Source organism: Panthera onca, chromosome F1 (assembly GCF_046562875.1).
Source record: "Panthera onca isolate mPanOnc1 chromosome F1, mPanOnc1 haplotype 2, whole genome shotgun sequence".
NCBI classification, from domain to species: Eukaryota; Metazoa; Chordata; class Mammalia; order Carnivora; family Felidae; genus Panthera; species Panthera onca.
Window position 1 is genome coordinate 57,658,691 of NC_138355.1, and position 27,840 is coordinate 57,686,530.

Below are 27,840 nucleotides of genomic sequence, written 5' to 3' on the forward strand. Positions count from 1 at the left end.
CCCTCTCTCTCTGCCCCTCCCCCGTTCATGCTGTGTCTCTCTCTGTCTCAAAAATAAATAAACGTTAAAAAAAAAAATAAATAGAGAAAAGGTCTTATAGGATAATAAAAATGAATGAAATAAACTATTTAAAGGAAAGATTATGATATTGTAACCTATAAAATAAATACTCCAGAAAATAATAATCTGTATAAATAATATTTTATATCATATAGATTACATTTTGTATTAATAATCTATATAAAATAAACTACAGATGAACAATAATTTGTTTTACATTGGTTAAGGAAGGGATTTAAAAGCTAGGATCTAATGGATCCTAATATGATTGCTTGCCAGAAAAAATTCATTCAATCATGAATCCATGTCTTTCCATATCTTATGGCCTTTTTCTTCAAGTTCAACCAATTTCCCAGGAGACACGGTACTGACCCAAAATATATATGTATTGAAGCTCTTCTGATAAAGATGTACTTAGAAACAGAACTAGCACCTAGAAATTCGCCCAATAATTTACCAACGTTGAAGCTCAATTTTTAATTTTTGGAATTACTTAGTAAATTAGACTCTCCCTTTTGCTGCCAAATGAAAATACGTTCTGGTTCCTTCACGTCTCTTGCTGGGCCGGAGCAGAAAGCAGAGAAGTAATGAGTTAAGTAGTCACTTTGTGTTTTAGTGCTTTGGAAAGAGTAGGGAGGAAGACAGGAAGAGTAGGAGGAGAGCTTGATGCTACTTAATGTAATGAAAACTTAGAATTTCAAATTCTGTCCCAAAGAAAAGAATGATCGTATTCAAAAACCTTTATTTACATTTCTGCCATAGGTTGAAATTGTTCCTGCACAACTGTCAATGTCAGTGGTATAAAAAGTGCAAATTAAACCACCTTTACTAGCAACAGCTACCAGTTTTCCAAAAGAAAGATGGAGAATACCCCAAGATTATACAAATCAGTGCGTACTCACTCATGGTGATGTGAATCTGGGGAAAAGTGAACCATTCTCTTGTTACTGACAGGGCCCGGGGTGCCCACCTGAAAGGAGAGTGGAAACAAAAAATAAATCACGGATGAGTTTCTTAAAAAAAAAAAAAAAATCCCATGAATAATAAAGGGACGTTTCCGTTTGAGGACTTCCACTCTAAAATGGAGAATAAAATATTAATTCTCAAAAGCTAAACCACATTGCATGGACCAAAAGTGTAATTTCATTCTGGGTAAGAAGGGCCTCTTGTTTTGGTTTACTGTATAGTTCCTCTGCTAGAATTTTAAGACTAGTTAAAAAGTACTTTTATAATAAAAAAAAAAAATGTTAAGAACTAGACCACTGACTCTTGTTTCCAAATACTGCTCAATTATGCGTATATTTCATCATACACACAAAAAAAGAGGTTCGCTTAATTAGTGTTGAGCAAGTGATATTACCCAAAACCAACGGATTTGTGGTTAATTCCTAAACATAATGCACACATTTAAATGCATGCAAGAACTTGAGTCAAGGAAGTAGTCGCTAGTCCTTTTCATAGTTTTCCCATAAAGTTGGGGATAATCTACATATTTGCGCAGAACAACATATAATTTCACCTAAAAGAACAACATTTTATTCCTTTATTTCTCAACAAAATTAAAAGTCTGATAGTCAAAGTTTCAAAACAATTTTTCATAATCTAAGCTACTCTCATTAAAAAAATTCACACCTTGTATTTTATAGAGGGTTTTCAAAGGCAAACGCAAGCAGCGCCATGCAAGCAAGAATGAATCTACAATCACAATCAACGAGACATATTTTACAACAAAAGGTCATAACTTAGGCTCTATCATCATAATAATAAAAACCCCCGCATAATTATAAACGTGCCACTTAAAGTATACCACCAAAGAAAGCACGATGAGGCAGGAAAATGCCTATGAAAAAAGCCTAACGTTTCCAAAAATGTGTTTGTTCTTTTCTCACTCGGGTAACGAGGAGGCCCGCATACCCTCTGAAATTCCAAGAAATGCAAATACTGCACATGTGCGCAGATGATGACATTAATAACCCTATGGTTTGGGCACCACAGGTAAACATGTGGCTCAACTCCAGGACTACATCCTGCATTCATCTCAAAATGAGGTTTTCATGCTATTCCAGTGGGTATCCCAGGAATACAGTAATCCATTTTCTACACTGTGGCTATGAGAAAAGCCGACTGTGCCTATGTCATGCTTTGTTAGAGGTTCATGATCACATTATCTCATGGTGGACCTGACACTTTTATTCAGTTTACAGTATGTTCTATGTACAGGCAACTTATTTCCTTTGCCAGGGCTGCTGACAACCTTTTCCACACTATATTAATCTTGTTTACTGACTTTATCTTGGTACAAATATCAGAAAACTGAACTTTTTATCTCAGAGAAAGAATAAACAACGTGTTGACAGAAGCAGAAGCTATTTTCAGGGCTAAAATTGCTTGTTTACCTGAAGCTATACTTATGGAAAAATGTTTAAGTCTTGCTCTGGCTTGAAATACATAATCTGAAATTTAATAAATGAAGAAATTTCACATACCCCCATGTGATAAATTGCCTGATGAAAACAATGCAACTGAATACAATAAAACCGAATTTGTAACTAATTTATCCCACAATACAAATGTAAGCTTTCAATCTAGTCAGAAATAATCACACTGTGTATTTCTCAGAAATCATAGATGTATAAACTATAAGCTCAATTCAATTGTTGCAAATAACTCTCAAAAGATTTACAGTACCAAATGTAGATATTTAAATGACTTTCCATCTTTCCATAGGACATGGTCCTTTTTTAAAAAATGAAAGAGGTGAATACCCTTTCCTGTTCTTTCAAGTCCATTTTTGTTTTACTTTTGAAGATATGACAACAGCCATAATTTAGAATTTTTTCTTAATGAAATTATACGACACTGAGGTCGACACATGATGATCTTCTCAGGGTTAATATCACTAGTCTGTGTCAGGAGTGAAATGTCTTTACTACGGAGACCTTTGCGACTTTGGGACTAGACACCCATTTTGAAAATCTGAGAGTAAGATCCTCATACAGAATTCACCCCGTGGAAAACAGTGCTATACTAAAGTTTCCGTGTATTTTAAATTTGGAAGCGTGTATTTAATATGATTGATTATTAGTAGATACTTCAATGTTATAAAATATCAAGCAATATTCTTGCAAAATTCTTTCTAAAACTACAATTTAGGGTTAGATAGGAATCTTCATAAAAATAAATGAAGCAGTTTTAAACATCACGGCAAAGTAATAATTTCTACTAAACAAGTATGGCAATTACATTGTTATATTTTCCAAAAAATATGGCTTCCAGTTATTACAGAAATGTCTTAGAAAGAAATAACAAATTTAAAAAAAAGCAAAAACATCTCTTTAAATATCAATAAAATATTCATATAGTAAAGTTTTTCTCTTAGGAAAAGTAGATTTTATTCCACAAGATCGGAGCAGGAGCAGGTATTCTGTTCTTCATGAGAAACAGTATTTCCACATTGTTAGACTCTTTGTTAAGACTCTGGAGATATTTATGTAATTGGGCAAAAGCTACTGATGACAATCGTAGACATCACACTGTATGTCCAGAATTCTTAAGATTCACGTTTAAATGTTGTTATATCAATAGTGACTACAGTCCTAAGTAAGGTAGGTATATTTCTTCTCATTGACTATGTTTATTACGGAAGTTATTAAACAAACAAAAAAGACAACTCAAAGCTAGAAAGCAATGGATGGTCTCTAGATAACAAAGCAGTTGTCAACTTCTGGCCATTTTGGACTGTGAAATAAACTATAATGCTAAAAGACCACATGGGTTTGGTTTTTGCTATTGTTATTTACTATTACCAACCTCAGAAAATAGGAATGTAATAATGGCAGATGAAAACTGAGTAACGGTTGTACAAGGAAGTACCACTGTCAGTAAGGTCAGTAAGTAAGACTATGTGGGAAATTTAGCTGTATGACATCAGTGACAAAACATCCTCTCACTTTCATTAGCCACATTAAAATGGGTTCTTATTCTGGGGCGCCTGGGTGGCTCAGTCAGCTAAGCGTCCGACTTTGGCTCAGGTCACGATCTCCCGGTCCGTGGGTTCGAGCCCTGCGTCGGGCCCTGTGCTGACTGCTCAGAGCCTGGAGCCTGTTTCAGATTCTGTGTCTCCCTCTCTCTCTGACCCTCCCCCGTTCATGCTCTGTCTCTCTCTGTCTCAAAAATAAATAAACGTTAAAAAAATAAAATAAAATAAAATGGTTTCTTATTCTTTCTATCACTGATTTATTAATGCCAATTTCATAACTGTCCTCAAAAGGTAAAACACCACGCTTGTTTTTACATCTCATTTTCGTTTTGTTGTGAACAAATCTGCCACATTCCATCCTGTTCTTCTACAATTAGATAACTGAATCAATTACTTCCCAAATCAGGTAAACATATCTGAGACACAACGGTCTTACAGGATTCATGAAAAGCCTGTCCAACGTGGGATGACACCCCTACTCATACTTTCAAGGATCAAGATTCCTTCTGTAAATGAAGTGTTATGTCCCCAGGAAGTACAAGAGGCCATCACGCTTTCTTCTCTCCCTCCAATACAGTCCTTCTCCTTCCAACTTTGCTCTTATTTGCAATTACATTTTGTTTGCTTTCCAAATGCGATTCTGCTTCAGCGCCCACATTGACAAATACTTAGGGTGGCAGGATGCCATCCGAAAGAAGGCCTTTCGGTTTTGTGAGGACTGGTCAATCAAATCCGCCGGGCCTCCAGGCTCCAGGGCGATGTTGCCTGAGCCTTCCTGCCCGCGTGTCAAGACTCGGAAGTTTTCTGCTTCTCTAAGGACCAGTGTTCATTTGACTCAACTTCTCTGAAGAGAGAAAGAAGCCCCTAAACTTTACCAGGCTCGGCATGAAGGCCCCCTGCTACGTTCAACACGTGTGTCAGCCAAATATATGTGACAGATAATAAGGAACACAACTCAGCAAACCAAGGCTTAACAATAGGGCTTTAAGCCCTGAGGGTAGGAAGTAAGGGGAGCAGAGCAGAGATGGAAGGAAATGTATTAGGCTTGCTAGTGTACACATTTATCTTCATTCAAACACAATCACAAGAAATAATACCCTACATGCTTTGCAGTAACTGATTTCGATTAATTAGCTGTTAAAATGAAGGTACAGACTGTACATCTTTGGACCCCATACGGCAAAATCAACAAAACGGCTCTCCAAAAGTATTTCAAGTGAGTTTTATATCAAGTGTTCTAAAAAGTCCTGATACAAGATAGGTGGAGAATGAATAAAATATTTCATTGTGTCCTCTATTCTCATATATAATATTACAGAATGGTCACAATTCACAAAGGCACAATCTACTTGGGGATGGAAAACATTCAAGGAAATAACACTAGAATTACTTCGACAGCAACGCACAAAAAAATAAAAATTACTTTAGAATTACTTGTAAAGCAATACAAAGAAGGACAATTCAGGTAGTATAAATGGATATCATTTATAAGATTAAAGGGAAACAAAGTAGTTATCTGATTTATCAGGAAGAAGGGGAAAAAAAATCACCTGTGAGAAGGGAGTTGTATGCAATTATCTCTCCCTGCTCCAATCCATCTTACCAACTTGCCAAATTCAACTTTCTAACTCGCTGCTTTTCACATGTCACTTTTCTCATTCCAGAGCTATCCATAGCTCTGTGCTGAAAGTAAAATTAAAACTAATGAAAAATGCATTCAAAGCCCTCTCTAATCCGATCCTTATTTTCCAGCGTGATCCTTCCTTATGAGTAACTGACTTCTTCCCTTGTCAGCACCCAAAACTGCTCTACTTGATATAATTTAACAAATGTTTACTAGTTAACTACTCTGTATGTAAAATTATGCTTATATTTGCTATATGATAAGTGCTATATGGTTCCCATTCCATTGGGTGATTTTAGTTCTCTGTCACACTGAATATAATCTTTTTGATGTCATGATAAGGTCCTGAGTTTAAGGAACCCTTTTGATCCCAGGGTGTTTTTTTTGTTTGTTTGTTTGTTTGTTTTGTGTGTTTTAAAGAATAAAAAATCAGCAAGTAATTCATGTGCTAATTCACATTTTACCTTCATTTGCCTCGATTTCTATTAAAGTAAAATGTGTATTTATACAGTAGACTAGCAAAAATCCTCTTTATGGCTATAAGACACTAAAAAATAGTAGGTGCGTGTGGAACACCTCATGTGTGCTTGGTGACGTGTTGGATATGAGGTAGAGGTCACTATAAGTCTTCACCCGTCAGAAGTTTTAGCTTTGGACAATGTCCTCCTAGAAGGAACACTCAGTAGGGAAGATGGTCCATTTCTGAGGACAACTGAATTAGCTGAGATTTCAAAAAGTGTTGTACTAAATTACTAAATGCATACACTAGAACTTGATTTTCCAACTAAGAAAATGCCTTTGGAATTTTATAAAGTGTAGTAACATTACAGAAATGTGTGCCAGGTTTTCACTTTAAAATTTACCAATACTCACAATCAAAGCTTCCTCTTATCAGTGGATCTCACACTGGATCTATGTGTCATCTACCCCTCATAGCCTTCACGTCACCTGAATTATATTGTAGTGTATATATATAACAGTGATTTTGCCTCGTCGTCAAGGTATTGTTCCATTATATTTTTAGCAATTTTTAATCCTTCTTGGAAGGATGTAAACGTGAATAAATGAACAAAGAAAGTGTGATAATGACCACCATGGCACATCAAGAATTACTATCATCGTTAGTAATGATAAGGACACGCCTAAGCTTTATAGCTCTTGCCTGCTTATAAGGTGTTTTCACGGGCAAGGTGGATGAGTAAATAAGCATCATTATTCTCAAATGTCAGATGAGGGCACATGCCCCAGATCACCAAGATTAAACAGAGCTAGATCTGAACCTAAATTGTCCTATTCCCAACCTATTACTTTTTCTCTTCCGGGACTACACAAAGGAGATAATACACCAAAACAAGTGTTTTCTGTATTTGGGGATTTGCTGTAGGAGATGCTTGCCTGAATCTAGAATATACTCTCAGAAAATCTTTGGCCAAGAATCATACCTCCAAGGATGATACTCTGGTCCTTACTTGTAAGTTCAGAGTAATCTATGTGGCTATTGTAAGTATAGGCAAGAAGAAGCATGGTAGTCCAAACAGGGAGGTTAGCATATGGTATGGATTCGCTAACGGGAATAAGAAACAGTTCTACGACCAGTCATTACAGCCAAAGTAGTAAAAAAATTTATTTTTATTTATTTATTTATTTTTAAATTTTTTAAACATTTATTCATTTTTGAGAGATAGAGACAGAGCATGAGTGGGGAAGGCGCAGAGAGAGGGAGACACAGAATCTGAAGCACGCTTCAGGCTCCGAGCCGTCAGCAGAGAGGCCGATGCGGGGCTTGAACTCAGGATCTGTGAGATCGTGACCCGAGCTGAAGCCGGACGCTCAACCGACTGAGCCACCCAGGAGCCCCAAGTAGTAAGAAATTTAAAAACTATACTAAAGAGGGGTAAGCACTCCATGATGAGAATATGCTTAGGAACTTGGAAAATTAGGGAACGTGGACCATTTTTTTTCCCCTTCAAAAGTAGGTATCAATGTAAATGTGAGATTACACCTTCAAACCAAAAAGGTTTTATAAAGAATCAAAAAATCACAGGAAATAAAGCACAGAGAAGCACAAGGCTTTCCTTTCAATTGCGGATTAGCCTTCCTAGCGGGAATCCTATGTGTCAAAGGGAAGATGCTAACCTTTCAGCTGCCAGCATCACGTGAAGTAGTGAATGAAGACAGGCTTCAGATAATCTGGAAGTAATCTCAGCATATGTTCAAGTAATAGTAGCACATAGATTTCTCTAAAAGAACTGTCAAAATGTGAATTATACTAAATTGGTGAAGGTTTAGAAATATACATACATATGTATACGTACATATACGACATTAGCAATTGTTACGTTTTTAATCTAAAACTAAACATCGTAATTATTTGAAATCCTTAAAGTTTTTTTCCCTCGTTAAAATAAGTCATCATTAATAATTAAGAATTTAGAAGGATTGGCCTATCAGAATAATAATACTTCTAATTATTAAGTGCATAAATTCTCATTCTGGTAAGCACTAATAATGAACGATCTAAATACTTTAATGCAAAAGATTAATCACCACGTAATTAAAAAACAAATAGAGCAACAACTTTTGTTCATACTGCTCCACAGTAATTTTTTTTTTTTTTTTTTTGAGTAAGAAACTAAAAATTAACCAGCTCAGAATGATGGCAAATAGTGATTAAAGAGGGAGTTCTGCTTTGCCGTCCAATTTAGTAGCAAGCTGTGAGTGGCCTCTGCTGGCTGACCAAAGGCTTCCTAAATCATTCATTTACGATGCCTGCACTGGCTTCAGAAAATAAGGATGTGCCCACATACGTTTATACAAAATCCTCCGTGTGTAAAGACCTGCCTTTTGTAAAAGTGAATGCCAAATAACAAACAAAATGTGCATAAGATGATGTAAGAAAACTTTATAATTTCATCCAAATTCAACATAACTTAGATTATACTTAAAATCTATTACATCTTCTAAAATTTTAGCTTATATACCATGACAGCATATGGATTATCTTATTCAATTTATATCACACAATCATATCCACATTTAAAAGTACATATTTTCTTGAGGTTCATTTGCATACACCCACATATACACCCAAACTTTTTCTCAAAATTAAGTGTCTATTTACGGACTTTTCAGGGAAATATAATGAAAGACTGAATGAAAAATCCTTTAAAGAATTACATTTTAAAAAGGGCATTAACACATTTTATATAATGTTTTATGCAGATACTGTCCTGGAAATTCAGTAAAGCAAAGCAATTTTAAAGATTTCTATATTATTGCACCTATGTTTGGGTAGAAGTAATTTTATATTCAAAACTTAAAATTGCAGTCAAGAAGTTGAAACATTACTACTATCAGGTAATACTAATTTAGTAATCATAAGAGAAGAAAAAAATATTACCAGTTCTGCTCAGTACCTTTCTATCAATGAAAATCTTCTGTGCACGACAGAATTTATGATTTTTTATTTATCTATTTAAACATACAATTATATAGGATTCACTTCATCCTCTACCCAATCTATCCACTTAAAATATACGCCATTAAGCATTATTATCAAATATGCCTAATGATGTCAAAAGGTGACTACATTTATTTTTAAAAAGTTACTGTTCTCACATGTGACACTATTTCAGTATATTTCAACTCTCATTTCAGAATTCAGTCCCATTATCTTGCCTGCTCAAAATTGTTCACAGGGTTAGCCAGCTGACATATAAGATAACCTCCATCTCACTAGACACCGCTGGGATACGACACACTGACCTACAGTGAGCCCTTATTATTAGCCTGAAATATATAGCGCGTAATGTAGCTCCTGCCAGGGAATTTGTTTATAAAAATCCTTTTATTTCTCTGGACATTCAAAATGCTTTTAAAAGTAATGTTCAACTGTTTAAAGGAATTTCAGACAATGAATAAAAATTCTAATGGGTGCTTTGAAGTCTCCTCTCCTGTCTCCCACTATTCTGCAGAAGTGAAAAAAAAAAAAAAGGAGTCGCATATACAGAAAATAGAAGCTAGGAAATGTTTTCTCTTTGGAGTTTAGCATGCACAGAGTCTATTATATGAAGGCTAGAACCTACAAAAGAAAAGGATACTCAATAGTTCTCATTCCTAATGAGAATTACAACATACCGAAAAGCTGGGTACATGTGAATTTTTTTTTTTTTTTTTTTTTTTGTAGTTAGAGGAGGTCAGGAGGTAACAGCAGTAAAGATAATTATGACATTCAGCCAACCTGAATTGATAACATAAAAAAATATTAAGATGGCTTTTTGTATGAAAAATTCTATCATGTGCATTAAAAAATGTACTTTAAGAATATAGGCAGACTAGGAGAAATCTTGAGTGCTTAGTTTTAAGTTACTTAAACTATACTTAAAACACTTGATTGACATTTTAGTTAAAACTAATATTATTCTTTCTACATTAATTATCGGTAATTTATCACAACGTTATTAGTTGCACATATACCTTTTTGAACTACATATTATTCTTCTTGTTTTTCAAAATGTTTTTATGAACTAGTCAATTTCTTTCCACCTTAAATTGATAGTGATATATGAAATCTTAATTTGCATTAAGAGAAAAAAAATTACGGGGTAGTTTTGATGTCTAAAAGATTGTTTCTAGGAATCTCAAGGATACATTGACAGTAATTTACTAAAAAAAATCCTGATAGTCTCCACATTTTAAAACTGATGAACTTAACATGGCTTATATTTAGCAAACAAAACACTTAAGATAACATTCTCTAAGCTGTTCTCCGGAAGCAAGCATGCTGGCAAACATTCAATCTTCTGTAATGTATTTCAAAACCTGATTATTATACTTTAAGGTGCACTAAAATGTTTGTGTAACTTAAAAAGAAAAAGAACAGAACAGTGACTTGAGAGGGGAAAGAAAGAGAGAGCAAGTTGGAACTTAGGCAAGCTATTCCTTAAGGGATACATGAGTGAATGGGTTAATAAAAAGAAATCAAATATTAGTTAATAGATAACTATATAATCTTAGTATATTATATACCAACCTTCTTCAATGATTGGTAACACAAATCCCAAATAATAACGTGTAACTTTTAATATCCTTTGGCCCACGTATATTTCAAGTAAAAAAAATAAAATCACACAGTAAAAAAATCTCCACATTTTGGGGATTCTTATCAGTAGAATTTGCTTGAAATACAAAGAAGTTACTATCTAGCTTAACTTAGGTTGCATGAATACATCAATCAAGAAAGTCAGTGGTGACTAGGCGAAGCAATTTATGGCCAATAAGAAGTATGTACTATCACTGGTGGAGCTTCTAAGGAAAGTTCTTTCAATGGGGTTTACTTCTCTGGCATGAGCCTCGTGTCCTTCTTTGTACTTAGGTTGCCTGAGATGTAGGCAACAGCATCCATTTTTTTTGAGCAGGAACGAACGAGAATCAAAGGTTTCCACCCTTGATAATGAAGCCATCAAATGTCTTCTCACAACATGAGGGAAAAAACAACGGAACCCTTCTTGATCAAGCTACCATTATCTGGGTATCTTGTTACATGTGCCAAGCTCTGGCCCTAATTAATAATAATGATGACCATGATGCTATTCTAGCAAGTGGAAGCATACACAAACTATTCCTTAAGGTATAAATGAATGAATGAGTTAAAAAATTCTACCTTTATTCTTAAAAAGAGAAACCAAAAACATGCTATTAAGTGGGTCAAGAATCGAGTGAAAGAGAAGAAATACTAAACATCTAATTTATATGCCCAGCACTCTGCTAGTTACTATAGGAAATTCTAAAGAACAGCATAATATGAATCCCTGCTAGCTAATACGCTGCAAACTTAAAAAATATGAAACTAATACCTATTAAACCACTGTTAAACTGTGTGCATTGAGTTCATAACTGCAACACTTAGCAAAACTTAGCAAAAGCCATTTTTTGGAGGCGACGGGGCTGATGCTGAGTGGGAGAGACCGGTAGGGTTTAAGGTGATGGAAGGAGGGGAATTGTATGCTAAACACAGACACAAGGTATGGATCAAAAGGGCGTATAGATTGGAAATGAAGAAATAAGCTTGACCAGACTAGAAGTCTGTCAGAAAAAAAAAAAAGTTGAATGGGTAATGCGGTTTCAGAAATCTAGGAATATGGTTCATTCTGTAAAATAATCTAGCAACATTTTGCTAGATAATCCACCTAGTTGATACTGTCTGACTCCAGAAGGAAAAGGGAGCCAGAAACCCAAATGAATAAAAACAAACAAAAACGGAGACAATATTTTCATTATTTTAAATCTCTGTATTTTCACCTTCACTAAATCTCTATCCTTCGGTGCTTTCGGGTTTCTGTATCAAGAGCCTGGGAGATGCACATACAGTTGCCTCTAACGACATACAGACATACAGCGTGAAGAGGCAACCCCTTCTGTCTGTGGAGGCCAGGCCGAGGTGCTTCCTGACCCTCTCATTCCTGTGGAGCATGAAACAAGAGGTGAGGCTGAAGTAGGGGAAGGAAGTTAGAAACCAAAGTTCTAACTGCCCCCACTGGTCTGGGGCAAAGCAAGGTGCAAGATCAGAGAAGTGAGGAAATCTGAGGAATGTCTGCTTCCTGAGCACAGCTGATGAAGAGGCAAGCCTCTAGGAGAGGCCACATTTGAGTTGGCATCCTGCCCAAACTGTCACAGGAGGAAAAAACTGTCACATCTGTGGAAGGAGAGGGTTGGAGAGATAGCTTGAGAATGTTACTGGTCCCCGCCCCAGCCTGGGTGTGACAGACAGGTGACCCAGGAGCTTCTGTAACCCTGGGGCGGGGGGTGGGGTGGGGGGGGAGACTCAAAGAAGCACAAGGACTTGGAGATTAGGGGCAAATGACTGGAATCCATGGGATTCAGTAATGGGTACCAGCATGATACCTCAAAAGACCAAAGAGAACCAAATTCATGTGTGTGAACGAGGCACCAGGGTTCATTCTAGACCAGACAGTCAGAGATCAGCAAGGACCAAAATATAGTGAACAGACCTAAGATGGTGCATGACTCTAAGGTAATCTCCACCATAACCTCCAGGGCACCTAAGCTCCCCACTGCCATCTTGGAGAGAAGTGGATGGGAGGTGGAGAAGAACTGCAAGACCGAGCATTTGTTAGAAAAAGGGTAAGCTACAGGGGTGCCTGGGTGGCTCAGTCGGTTAGGCAGCCGACTTCAGCTCAGGTCACGATCTCACAGTCTGTGAGTTCGAGCCCGGCGTCGGGCTCTGTGCTGACAGCTCAGGGCCTGGAGCCTGCCTCTGATTCTGTGTTTCCCCCTCTCTCTGCCCCTTCCCTGCTTGCTCTCTGTGTCTCTCTCTCTCTCTCTCTCTCTCTCTCTCTCTCTCTCTCTCTCTCCTTCTCTCTCTCTCAAATAATAAACATTAAAAGAAGAAGAAGAAGAAGAAGAAGAAGAAGAAGAAGAAGAAAAATGGTAAGCTGCCCAAGGAAATACGTTATACCAAGATGCAGTAATTGGCAAATCTGGATCACTTCCCTGACCCCTGCTCCCCTACCCATGCACTCCGTCACCTCACTGTCCGTTCACCTACCAGTAATAAATGGAACTTCATGAGAAATATCAAATGTAGTAAATAAAAAAGCTACATTTTCTTTTGTCCAGGTATTAAATTCTTGCCCCACTACACTTACAAATGGACATCGACCCTTTAAATATTCATGAATAGAAGAAGTATCCTTACATTAGAATGATGAAAATCTTTCTGTGTGATCCACGCATAAGCAGCAAACTGTAAGTACTTGACTAGTTTAAGCTTTTTCACTGTTTTACAGCAAAATTCCACATAATGTATATCATATTTTTCAATCTGCAGGTTACAAAATCAACTGTGACAAAAACATACTTTGTATTTATTTTTAAAATTTTTTAAAAATGTTTATTTATTTATTTTGAGAGAGAGAGAGAGAGAGAGTGAGAGAGAGAGAGAGAGAGAGAGAGAGAGAGAACGAGCAGGGGAGGGGCAGAGAGACAGACAGACAAAGAATCCCAAGCAGGCTCTGCTCTGTCAGTGCAGAGACCCATGTGGGGCTTGAACGCATGAATCGTGAGCTCATGACCTGAGCTGAAATCGAGTTGAATGCTTACTCGACTGAGCCACTCAGGTGTCCCAACAAAATCATACTTTTATGATAAGATTAGAAAGCAAAGCAATAAGAAGTCTTAGCAGTCATTCTTGCTGCCCAAGGCATGATCACAATGGAATACACAATCCACCTGGTTTAACAAAATAAACTAGAATTTATGGATTTCATTCGCTGTGTCCTTTTCTCCAATATAAAGTGGTTCTTAGGAGGAAAACAGTACAGTGATTAAAAGTGTGGGCTCTGAGTCCACACTGTCTGCATCCAAATCTTGATTCTTCCACATTTCAGCTCTAGGACTGTCTCAACTCCCACAGCTACAAAATGGGGATGGAAATAGTATCTATTTTATAGAGTTACAATGTGAATGAAATGAGATAATCTGAACAGCACGTAGATCACTGTCTGACTATTATTATTGGTTTTAATTGTCTCCACGTCTAACGCAAGATACAACTGCGATAATAAGATGACACAAGTAAGTATTACAGTAGATGTAAGCATTGACTAAGGAGTTTTTATAGGGTTGGAGGGAGTCGGGAATGAGGAGGGTGTGCACGCAGAGCAACGGTGCAATTGGAGATGTTTAGTATTGGGGCTGGCATCACTCTTTGCAGTGAGTTACTTGAAATAGTCTTAGTTCCGGTTGATAAAAATCAGATGAGCAACTGTTTTTCATGAACATGTTAGAAATGCAGATACAAGTTTAATATCTGAGAGACACCACATTCTCAAGAAGAGTTACTTTACAAATTAATTTACAGCTATGTGGTGGCCAGTCTAAATCACAAAACTTAATTTGGTAGTTTCCACAAAGACATTGTTAGTGACTACATAGGCTGGTGCTTTTCTGATGCTTTTCAATTAGTGTAAAGGTCATGAGTTTAAATAAAATAGAGTTAAGTATCTTATCTATAATAATGGTCTCTAAATTGAATGTTTTACAGCTGGTTTGCTGTTCTTGGCCAATTCTAAGAGCCTGAAAGAAACCTGAACTGGCAGACCATTGGAATATATGCTACTGAAGTAATATAGCCAGTGCATCTCCTCCCATATTCAACTTCAAATGCACACACACACACACACACACACACACACACACACACAATGAAAAAACCTTGAAGACTTCTCTGACCACACCCAACAGAATTTCGCTCCCCACTTTGAATTTGTATATTTCCTTGTATTTTATGTCACATAACAGCTGCCTCATGTTAAAACTGCAAATGCACATTTGTCTCCTCTATAAGCATATACATTTCTCACAAGCAGTGGCTTTTGTCTAATTTACTGTTGTATTGCCAACAGAACGTGGTATACTGGCCTGCACTGAGCCATGTGATAAAGTCATCCAAAGTACAAATATTATTCACTGCAGCTGATTAGCATTTTGTGATACCCATAAAACAACTCGGTATAGATTCTGAATATCTCACAATCAGGTTAAATACTTTAGTCTTTCAAAAATCTAGACATGCTGTCTCAGAGCCATGCTGCTCTGTGTATAAATAAACCCGTTCTAACACCAGTTCCATAAAATTAAATAATACAAAAGATAAAACCTAGTAGGAAGTATATAGAGAATAAATGGAGTAAATGAATATAATTTACGAAGTGCTTTGCATAAGGAACAGTTCATAATTTTTAAAATACTCCTCGAACAATTTCACATAAGTTGGTCAAGTGTAATAAGGAAAAAAAAGACTATAAGAGAGAAGAAAAAAAAAAACTGTTGAATTACCTTTCCAGAGTAGCACACTATTAAGAGAATCCACTGACAGAAAGAAGGCTGTCAAATACTAGCATATGCTGAGAAAATGGCAGAATACCACACGCTCTTAAAATCAATTCTAGAAGAAGCTATCCATAAAGCAGTGGTAGCATCTTAGGCATCGCTCTAACTAAGAGACTAGATAATCATCAATTTTTCTAGAATTGTCCCATAGGTATTCACTATGAGCTCCATGGACATTAAGGCACACCATGGAATCAGAAACAATGAGATCTTCTAGCATGGTCAGTTTGTGAAACACTGACATGATGTCACGACAACCCAATTCTGTGAGACTGGGTATACAAACAGAATGCCAAGTAGCACAGTCCACTGGACCATGAACAACTCCAAGTGCAGAGATAACTGTTTTATTCCTTCCTTTTGTCCCCTGTGATGAACCCAGTATGTACTAAGTAAATAGTATCCATTATTATTGATTTTAACAAACATTGATCGAGCACTTCGTAGGTGGCACGGACTCTCAGAAGCAACATGCATTTGAAGTTATTACTACTGCTCACAACTCTGCAAGATTTTAATTCTTCTCTCTGTCTCACAAATGAGGCTCCAAGAGATTAAAACAACCCCCCTGAGGCCACCTACTTAACAAGGAGTAGAGCCCATATTTTAGTCCAGAAATGTCTGGTTCATTTACTCAACAAGAAAATATTGAGCCTTTACTATGTGTCCTGGGAAAGGAAGAAGACACACGCTGACCAGGACCCTGTGTTTATGGGACCTGCATGTTAGCCTAGGGAAACACAATGAATTAAAAACAAACAAACATACAAGAATACTATAGACTGTGGTAAATTCTGGGAAGGAAATGAGTCGGGAGACGGTGGAGAAGTGGAAGCCAGCTGGGCTGAGTCGTGAGGGAGGAAATGGAGCAGCCAAGCCAAGGGTGGGAGGGGTGCAGATGTTCCTAGTTGAAGGAAGGAGCATAAGAAGGCATGGAAGCAGAAGGGTTTATGCCTCACAAGTGGCACGGAGGTCGGGGTGGGCAAGGGAAGACTGGTGTGCTGCAAGGTCAGAGAGCACAACAGAACCTCAACACGCAGGGTGACCTTAGTTCTAAAGAAGTTGTGCTCTTTTCTTTGTACCAGCACTTCTCAAAATTTATACTCTTGAAAATAATTGAGGACTCCAGAGAGCTTTTGTTTACATGGTTTATATGTACTGGCATTTGCCATATTGCAAATTAAAACAGTGCTAATTTTAAACCCAAGAATGTCCAGGAGCGCTCAGTCGGGGGGGGTGGGGTGGGGGAGCTCAGTCAGTTAAGTGTCCGACTTCGGCTCAGGTCATGATCTCACAGTTTGTGAGTTCGAGCCCCGCATCGGGCTCTGTGCTGACAGCTCAAAGCCCGGAGCCTGCTTCGGATTCTGTGTCTCATTCTCTCCCTGCCACTCCCCTACTTGTGCTCTGTCTCTCTCTGTCTCTCAAAACTAAATTAAAAAAATTAAAATAAAATAATAAAAAAAAAGAATATCCAATACTTTCCCTGGAGACTCTGGAAAATACCACCATATTCTCATGAAAAGTTGAGGTAAAAAAAAGGCAAATATCTTAGTACTATTATGAAAAGTTTTGCCCTTATGGACCCCCTGAAAGAGTCCTGGGGATTCTCTGCCGTCCCCAGACTACACTTTGAGAGCCACTGCTGTTTACCATGGTTGTCCAAGTGTGGTCCCCAGGCCAGCAGTACCAACATCACCTGGGATCATGTTAGAAACACAAATGCTCCGGCCTCATCCCAAACCTGCTGAATTAGAACCTCTGGGAGTGAAGAAGCCTCTCCATCTGTGTTTTAATAAGCCTTCCATGTGATTCTTTCTGATCCTCTCAAAAGTTTGAGGACCACTGTTCTAGACTTTACTGAAGAAGATACGACAAAGTGGGAAAACACCAGCAGGGAGGTCATAAGAAATGCTTTTAAAATATGCAAAAACTGGCTGTCACAGCACAAATACAAAGCTTGAAACCAAATGCAGGGTAAAAAAAAAAAAAGAAATTAAAAACCCTGCAGCGAGGGGGAGAATCAATAGAAGGGTGACTTCTTTTTGAACAAAGGTTTCAGACTGAATGGAAATTGAAGAGGCAAAACTGGAAACACTGACAGATTCTGCAAATATGTATGGCAGCAAATCCAAATGTCAATCTTCATGGGTGAATAAAACCAAAAGGGCTGGTGTTAAAGTGTCAGTCTTAGGCATATGGAGACCCGGAGATGATAAATGATATCAAAGGTGCTAACCAAGATAATATATTTATGAAGGAAAAAAGAAAAGCTAATTTTGATTGAATCGTATCTCGGTTCTCACAAATAATTCTTCTTAAATGGAAGAAGTCCACATAACTTGTCAAGCCTTGTTTAGCAGCACAAAGGAACAAACAAATGAGTTTGTTTGGTGATGCATGTTAATAACTTAATCAACTCAATTTAAAAACTGTCACTGTATACACCAAATAATATTTTGTTTCCTTTCGCTGAATCTTACATAAGTCTTATAATATTGCTATGTTCTTGTATCCATAATGATATAATAATTATCCTTTGGGCTCCTAGAAACCTCTCTCTATCCTAATCATTGTACTTAAATATGATTTAGTACCCTGTATTTTAATTTGCATTGACTTATCTAACCCTCTCATAGACCATAAGCATCTAGAGACAAGGTACCATGTGTTACTTACTCAACTTCTGTTTCTCTCGACATTGCAGCGTCTGGCACATGGTAGATAGGAAATGGAAACAACGCTTAGTTATTGATTTAAGTATTTATACATTTTTTTTTAAGTAGGCTCCATGCCCAGCACGGAGACCAATGTGTGGCTTGAACTCATAACCCTGAGATCAAAACCTGAGCTGAGATCAAGAGCTGGATGCTTAACAGACTGAGACACTTAGGTGCCCCTACGTATTCGTGTTATCTTATCTTGATAAGACATCTTATCTTGACATCTACATTGAAATCTCAACAAAGTCCAAGGCTGATATTTTGATTGCTTTGAAACACAAATAACAGAATCCTAGGTACATCTGTTTTCAGGAAGCCCTTGGTTATTGACGATAGATACAGATATATATCTCTTGTAAATGACAATGGGAAGAACAAATATAAAGTAGCAGGAAAACTCAATATGCTCCTTTAATTATGTGGAGAAATATTTCAATGAATACAAAATACGATCTATCAAAGAGATTCTTATAGATCTTACAGTTAATTGCCTTCACCCCACATTTAAAAAAAAATTCCATACCACTCACATTTTGAAGATATAGGAGCAACCATAAACTAGTCCGGCAATTATTATTTAATTCTCAATCAGAAGCCTTAGACTGCATTTTGAAATTATTATTAACTGGGTAAAATATTAGCTTTATAGCCAAAAAGTACCCATCTTCTTACTAGTCTTGATGGTTCAATACGAAACAAGGCCATACTTCATATTCAAAATGGAATTCTGCTTTCAACTGTTTCTTTTGTTTACTAAACTACTAATAGTCTGTGCAAAAATATTCAGGATGTCTAAAGATAGTAAGAGCTTATGAGTGGTACTCTATGGACCCACGACCACCTGGACTAAGCAGCCATCAATTGTCCTCTTTATATCTGGGCCCATTCGGGTCTCTCCCAATTCTCTAGGGTGACCAGATGTCATCCGACCACACAGCTCGCTAGGGTGCAGTATTTACTGTAACAGGAGCTGTAAAGTACTATCTGCATTCAATTTAGGATATTACAGACACCCGGCTCAGCTACTTACTTCAAGCTAGCATTAAGTAATTGGAGCTTAGTGTGGATTTTAAAATTATATTGTCTTGTTCATATTTATTCTCTCCCAATTTCTACCTGTACAAGTTATTTTACTTCTTTTTACTTCTGTTGCCTTATGTGTAAAAGGGCAATGGGCAATAGTAGTAATGTCTACCTCATAGGTCTCTTACGAGAATTATAATATTTAGGACACATCCAATCCTTGGAAAAATGCCTAGCGCAGAGGAGGGCCTCAATAAATGCTAGCTATTATTACTAGTAGTATATCTGGACTTCATAGCCCCAATCTGCTTTACCAACGGGCTTGACATTTCACCTCAGACTTCGTTGGTAGAGCTATTCATTCCTTTGTTGCTGGTTTTTGGTTCCAATCATTTGACTTAATCAACCCAAACGATCATGGTTGGTTCCAATCATTTGACTTAATCAACCTACTTCCTCTGCATTAGATTGTTACCTCAATGTCACACATCTACCCATTCAATTTGAGTGGGTGAGTTCTTGACATTGAGGTAACAGTCTAGTAAGAAGGAAGTAATTATTTTCTTTTTTAAGTTAATGTATAAAATTAACTCAAGGCCAAAAAAAAAACGTACCTTATTGAATCTAAATAGGACCTACAATATTTGTTGAATGAATGAAAGGACAGCCGACTCAGGTTTTAGGGAGGTGGTCAGTACATTTGGAATCGGAACTAAAAACCCACAAGGAAGGAATGAGCAAGTCCAGCAGCAGATTCATCACATCGCCTCTACTGAAATTAGATTTCATAGATGTTTTAAAATTTTTTATTCCTTATCAATTTACCCTCCCCTTTTTCTTCCCTAAATCACTTACATGTCACTTTTGTATTCTCTCTTTGCCTGGTTTAATGAGAGTCCCCCAGAACTTTCTATTTATATGGTTAATCACTATGAATCCTTACACAATTAGCAAAAGTTCAAACTCACATGTGTATCATCATGCATGAAAAACTTTCTGGACTACCGAGGAAGGTAAACATAATTAAAGTATACATAAAATTTAGTAGTTCATCACCATGATGCATTAGTATAAAACAAAAGACAAAAAACAAAGAAAATCCTTCCAAACTGATGACAAAGCCATCGTATCCATCACACTTATTGATCTCTTCTAATTGAAACTATCTTTTCCAGTTTTCCAGAGTGATATCCTTTGCCTTTTGTTCGTTTCTCTACATATTGGCTTTTTGGGGAAGTATACTAACTCTCCTACCTTCAACCATCACCTTCTTTAAACAAAAATTTTTTTTGACGTTTTGTTTTTGAGAGGGAGAGACAGAGCATGAGTGCGGGAGGCGCGCAGAGAGAGAGAGAGAGAGAGAGAAGGAGAGAGAGAAACACACAGAATTCAAAGCAGGCTCCAGGCTGTCAACACAGAGCCTGACGCGGGGCTCGAACTCACAAACCCCGAGATCATGACCTGAATCAAAGTTGGACGCTTAACCGACTGAGCCACCAAGGTGTCCCTCAACCATCACCTTTTTATTGACTGATCACATGTATACAGTCTTCTCATCTGAAGTTCCACACTTCCAACAACTAGTCCCATACTTCCAGGAACCCTTTTGGATGTCTTTCTGGAAATGTTAAGAATCATCTCAAACTCATTATATCCACAAAAATTCATTAAATTCCCTCTAAAATTAACTTCCCATCATGAAGTTCAATTCTTAATTTTTTAAAAAGTTTACTTATTTTGAGAGAGACAAATCTTTGACAAAGCAGGAAAGAACATCCAATGGAAAAAAGGCAGTTTCTTTAACAAATGGTGCTGGGAGAACTGAACAGCAACATGAAGAAGGTTGAAACTAGACCACTTTCTCACACCATTCACAAAAATAAACTCAAAATGGATAAAGGACCTGAATGTGAGACAGGAAACCATCAAAACCCTAGAGGAGAAAGCAGGAAAAGACCTCTCTGACCTCAGCCGTAGCAATCTCTTACTCGACACATCCCCAAAGGCAAGGGAATTAAAGGCAAAAATGAATTACTGGGACCTTATGAAGATAAAAAGCTTCTGCACAGCAAAGGAAACAACCAACAAAACTAAAAGGCAACCAACGGAATGGGAAAAGATATTTGCAAATGACATATCGGACAAAGGGCTAGTATCCAAAATCTATAAAGAGCTCACCAAACTCCACACCCGAAAAACAAATAACCCAGTGAAGAAATGGGCAGAAAACATGAATAGACACTTCTCTAAAGAAGACATCCGGATGGCCAACAGGCACATGAAAAGATGCTCAACGTCGCTCCTCATCAGGGAAATACAAATCAAAACCACACTCAGATATCACCTCACGCCAGTCAGAGTGGCTAAAATGAGCAAATCAGGAGACTATAGATGCTGGAGAGGATGTGGAGAAACGGGAACCCTCTTGCACTGTTGGTGGGAATGCAAATTGGTGCAGCCACTCTGGAAAACAGTGTGGAGGTTCCTCAGAAAATTAAAAATAGACCTACCCTATGACCCAGCAATAGCACTGCTAGGCATTTACCCAAGGGATACAGGAGTACTGATGCATAGGGGCACTTGTACCCCAATGTTTATAGCAGCACTCTCAACAATAGCCAAATTATGGAAAGAGCCTAAATGTCCATCAGGTGATGAATGGATAAAGAAATTGTGGTTTATATACACAATGGAGTACTACATGGCAATGAGAAAGAACGAAATATGGCCCTTTGTAGTAACGTGGATGGAACTGGAGAGTGTGATGCTAAGTGAAATAAGCCATACAGAGAAAGACAGATACCATATGGTTTCACTCTTATGTGGATCCTGAGAAGCTTAACAGAAACCCATGGGGGAGGGGAAGGAAAAAGAAAAAAAAAGAGGTTAGAGTGGGAGAGAGCCAAAGCATAAGAGACTGTTAAAAACTGAGAACAAACTGAGGGTTGATGGGGGGTGGGAGGGAGGGGAGGGTGGGTGATGGGTATTGAGGAGGGCACCTTTTGGGATGAGCACTGGGTGTTGTATGGAAACCAATTTGACAATAAATTTCATATATTGAAAAAATAAAAAAAAATAAAATAAAAAAAAGAAAAAAGTTTATTTATTTTGAGAGAGACAGTGGGGGAGGGGCAGAGACAGACGGAGAGAGCCCAACCTGGGGCCTGAACTCACAAACTGAGATCATGACCTGAGCTGAAACCAAGAGCTGGGCACTCAACCGACTGAGCTACACAGGCGCCCCTCAATTCTTAATTTTTTTATAAAAAATTATGAATATATGTACAGATGTATGCATTTATGGCTGTTGGTCAATGGCAGCATTTTTCTAGCCTCACAAATGAGAAAATTTGGGAGTCACCTAACTTGGAAAAATTTGGTTGTTATCCTCCATCACGAAATGGAAGAACAAGTGAGTACTTCGCAGTCAGAAGAAGTAATCTCGGCTTTGCCACATATTAATTACATAACCCAGCCATGTGAGCGAATTTCTCTCTGCCTCGATTAGTCTCATCTGTAGTTGGGCTTATTGGTGATGTCACAGGCTTTCTGTAAGGGTTAAAAACAGAGAACATATAGGAAAAAAGGCAGCACATCTCTCTGACGCACAGCAGGCAAACACACACTGAATCTTTTATTAAGGCTTCTGTGTTGGGAATTCAAATTCAAATTCAAATTATATATACATATATATGTACATATATATGTATATATAATTCAAATTCATTCCAGCTTCTTACTTCACTTTTATTTACACTGTGTCTCTAATACTCTCCACCTGTCCAGACCTCACCTACACAGAAGACCTAATTTGCTGACATTGTCTACCATGCATTTTGGGCTTAACTGCTCGCTCTCTAGTCATTAGGGACATTTTGCCTAATGGTAACCTCAATGAGAATACTAAATCCTTAATCAATGACGATGTGAAAGAAAAAACAAAAAACAAAAAACACCCAGATGTAGGAGCTTTGATAAGTCACTTCGTGTCCCTGGACCTCAAGTTTTTAGTCCGTTAAAGAAAATTCAATATTTTCTCTAAAGTCCTTTACATCAAAAGCATTCGGTGGCTCAAAGTTGAGTGCTTAGATCATTTTCATAAGGATTAGAAATCAAAGAAAAGGAGTCCTTTTTGGCTTTTTCCTTCTCTCTGAATTTCCTTAGCCCTTTGTTCATTCTACTAATAAAGCCCTTACCCTCCCACATTAGATTAAGTTCATGTCTATGCTGCTAGACAGTAGAGCCTTTTTCTATTAATCTTTGTACCTGGGGTTACTTAAGATAGCATCTGGCACATAGTAGGCATTTAATACATTATTCATTAAATTGAAATTAATTAGCTTAAGAGGCTTGAGATGGGCAAAGAACATATAAACATTTTGCTTTGTACTCAATACAAGTCGTCTCTACAAAACCTTATTCATCATCCCCTATCTTCTACTTCTATATCTTGACACTATTCAAAACATTAAAATATGACAAGTGAAAGACTCAGTAAGTAAAACCACTTCAAACTTTATCTACTAAGGATGGTAAGACAGAAGAGTCAAAGTCATCAAAGTACAATCAAACCATTTAGGACTTCAGTGCACATGTAAATTAAATAAGAAAAAAAAAAGAGAAATGCTTAAATTAATTTGGCAAATACAACTTTCCACCTAATTCGATAATTTGGGTAATTCCAAGAATTTAAAACTGACCATGATATTCATCATTTTATCCTTCAAGATTTTGATACTGCAATTTAAAAATATTTTTAGATTTCAAAAAATAAAAAAAAATCAAGGAATTTAAAGAAACATTAGTAATCAGCTTATAGTATCTAAATGCTTTATAATTTTTTTTTCAGACATAAAGCACTTAGTTTTAATTACATAAACTTTCTGTCTCTCTTACCAGGACCCTTTATTTTCAGGCTGTATAAAGAAATAAGTATAAAACTATTATCATAGACCTACCTTTTTATCACAAAACATGGATTTTTTTTTTTTTTAACAGATGAATTCTGCCTTAGGTAGATTCATGTAGGTAGCAATAACTGGCAAGTCTACGTTCTTAAAAAAAAAAAAAAAAAAGACGTAAAGAAATTTCATAATTTTATTTTATTTTTTTAAGTTTGTTTGTTTGTTTATTTATTTATTTTAGTAATCTCTACACCCGAAGTGGGGCTCAAACTCCTGACCCTGAGGTCAAGAATTGCATGCATCCCCTCACGAAAGAATTTATTCAAGAGCCCCAAAAGACATCTGAGACAGTCGCTTATGATTTCGTGGCCGTCCCAATGTGAACGGAGCAAGTTCATGACAAGAAAGCTGAGCATTCATATACTCACTGTTATCTCTAATGTCTTTACATCAGTATTGCTCACGATTTTCAGATGCTGTAAATTTGGGGTTAATGTTACTAAAATAATGTTGTTACGTGGTATGGAGTTTATTTTGGTGGCAGAATTTACTTTAATAGCTTTATAAATACTTTGGTCTTGTGTTGATAGAATCGTTAATGGCCTGAAGGGTCACTTAATTTTCTTAGTTTTACTTTACTAGATTTTATGGGGAAAATAACATGCTATGTTACATTTTCCTATTTGCAGTACATGAATGTCTCAGGACAAATCTCTTGAAAATGTCAAAGGTCTCCTGTAATTGTTTCTAGTCTGCCCACTGAAACTTAGCAAATGGGTAATACCCTGGCCTCTCCATTCTGACAGTGACTTGGGTTGGAGGGTTAATCACCATGAAGAGCAGAGGAGCTGAACCTTCAGCGTTAAGATGGGCATAAATCCTAACCCACAATGTATGCTTTTTTACCAGTCGGCTCTGCAGGGTACTGTGGGCCAAGTTATGTCCATCACCACTATACTTAACATTGTTGGACCCTAATTTTTAACATTGTTATGAATGGCACGCTATCAAAAAGCACGGGTATCTAGGGAAAGATGCAAGCTGATGCCTTCTGCTGACTGCCATCACCTCTTTATCACATCACTTTCTAGAACTCTCCGCCCATCTAAAGGCGGATGAGGTTTGTCAACGTGGACAAGATACGTGATTTGGGGGGGGGGGGGGGTGGATATCGGTACAGTGCATGGGGGTTCATTTTTAGAATTCTTTTTGTAGTGAAAACGGAACAGTTCAATAGCTGAAAGTTAATTAAATCTGTACTTTCACACAGGAAGACATTACAACCAATATGTTTTTCTTAGGAATTCAGAAAACAAAACAAAATGACAAATGTGAGTTCAAGTATACTATAAAGGCTAAGTGCAGAATGAGAAGCATCACAATATTCCTCCAAAATAGAACTTCCATGTTGAAGAAATGGTTACTTTCTCAGTAAAAGAAGGATCATTAATTTTAAATCAAAGCATGATTTATATTTTGAAACCAGTATATATTTGCTCACTTTAATATCTGGCGGTTCCATCAACAAGATTGAAACAGACTGACTACTTGAAATCTGAAAAGGGCAATGTCCACATTGTTCCCCTGGTACTATACAATGGCAGGTCAAACTTTTGTTCCTCTTGTCCTACAAACAATTTTCAAGCCCACGCTCAATAAATAAATTTGGTCTCAGCACTCCCAATCAGGGCTGCACAATCCCCTCAGTAGCAGACCTATGATAAATGGACTTATTTTCCCAAATCAAACACTTGAATTTAAATTCAGATGAGTTAATGCAAAGGTCAACATTGTAATCAGTTCTTTTGATCTTTATAGAATTTCTGGAGTAATACATAATAAATCTGAAACAAGGCAATTTGAAGCTCTGTATGTGTGGCTGGCAATAAAAATCTTAACGATCAGAGCCTTTATGTACTTAGGGAACGTTTTATAGTAATGGCTATGGTGAGGGCTTCAATGCATAGGAAACAATGGCAATAGATAACCCTGAAAGACCAGGTTTCTTGATTGTTTCTACAATTTATTTATATATGTATTTATATAGAAACTTACTGCATACCCATCTAGGCCGACTGCATTTTTGAAACAGTCGCTACTTCTGCACCATCACCTAGTTTCAAGGTAATATGTTAAACATAAAATTGCTTAGGATAAAAATTCACATATCAGATTCAAACTCAAATTTTTCAATAACTGAATTACAATCACATGTCTTGGGAGTGTTTCTTTTTTTTTCTTTCATTAAAAAGTATCGGGAGGTTAAGCTATTTAATTAAATTGTATACTTCAATTTCACAACTGATAAGGAAGAACAATTGATTATGGTACAATCACAAAGGGGCTGCATGCTCTTTAAATTGAGATTTAAGGAAGGAAAGAACGAAGGAAAGAAGGGAGGAAGGGAGGAGGGAAAGAGGAAGAGAAGGACAGAAAGAAGAGCAGAAGGAAAAACAAACAGATGAACAGACAGTAAGCAGACTGACGTGCCCCTAAGGGCCACTCTGCAGCCAGCTGCCGGATGCTACTGGGTACACGGCTTCGGGCTGTTCCCTTCCTTTACGTGTCTTAGCATTCGTGCTCCGATAACAATTTATCCCAAAGCACCAGGCCCTCAGTTTTCAGCAACATACTACATGATTATGGGTGGGATAACATGAATTTTTATATTGGCAGCAGTTCATTTTTTTAAAAAAAGCACAGAATCCTTTTTTTTTTTTTTCCCCAGCAATACAGCCGTGATTACTTCTCTCTAAACAGCAAAAACATTTTGTCAACTTTATTACACCAAAAGGCACGGTGATGGCACAATGGTGTTTCTCTGATCAAGTCTGATTCTAGTTCATGAGAACACTCTGAGCCCTTCTGGTGGCAAATGGGTTTCAACAAGCACTTTACTTGACTTAACATTCAAGCTAAGCCTTGGATGAAATCAGCAATATGAAAAAAACAAGAAAACATTCGGATTTATAGCAGGGAGGGATCCAGTGTCCACACATTCTGTAGTTGTTGTGCTGGGACTAAAAGTCCCCAAGTATCATCTGTAATCTGTGCTTCCACATCTCTTCCCAGACTTACCCCAGGGGAACGTCACCCCCCGTCTACCCTGGGTACTGGTTCTACCAATGAGGCTGAAATTGGTCTCCCGTCAAGATGTATCATAATTCGGTTTTCTGGAGACTCGATGAGAAAACCGGTATTTAGGAGACAGAAATATCCTGTACGCTTGGGGCATGACAGCGACGACTCTAACTGGATCCAAACACGGTGCAGGGTTTGGCCACAGAGCCAGACATTTTAGGACAAATCGGGAACAGATATATTATCTGTAACGTGTACACGAAGTTCTTTCCTTGAGAGGCAAATCTGACTCCGGTTCACACGAACTCCTTTCGCAACGTCGCTATGTTGATGGAGTTTTAATCATTCTAAGGTTTGATCTTTGAAGACAAAGAAAAGTGTGACTCATGGTGAAATGCCTGTCAATTTCTTCTAAACTGTGACTTAAATTCCCCAATAAGCCTGTGTTGCTTCGCAAATCTCTGACTCCACTGGACTCAAGACAATTCAGCAATCAGAAATAACTGGGTTCCTATACTTTCTAAAACAAATCAGCAA

At 37.3% G+C, this 27,840-nt stretch overlaps 1 protein-coding gene across 3 annotated transcripts in view; it reads right to left on the reverse strand.

Moving 5' to 3' along the window:
* GPATCH2 (G-patch domain containing 2) overlaps positions 1–27,840 on the reverse strand; it is a 175,953-nt gene that overhangs the window by 67,953 nt on the left and 80,160 nt on the right. For all 3 annotated transcript variants that reach the window (XM_060644373.3, XM_078441041.2, XM_060644374.3), the window contains exon 6: positions 963–1,030. In XM_060644373.3, the coding sequence (XP_060500356.1) occupies positions 963–1,030 (68 nt within the window). The remainder of the gene's footprint in view (positions 1–962; positions 1,031–27,840) is intronic.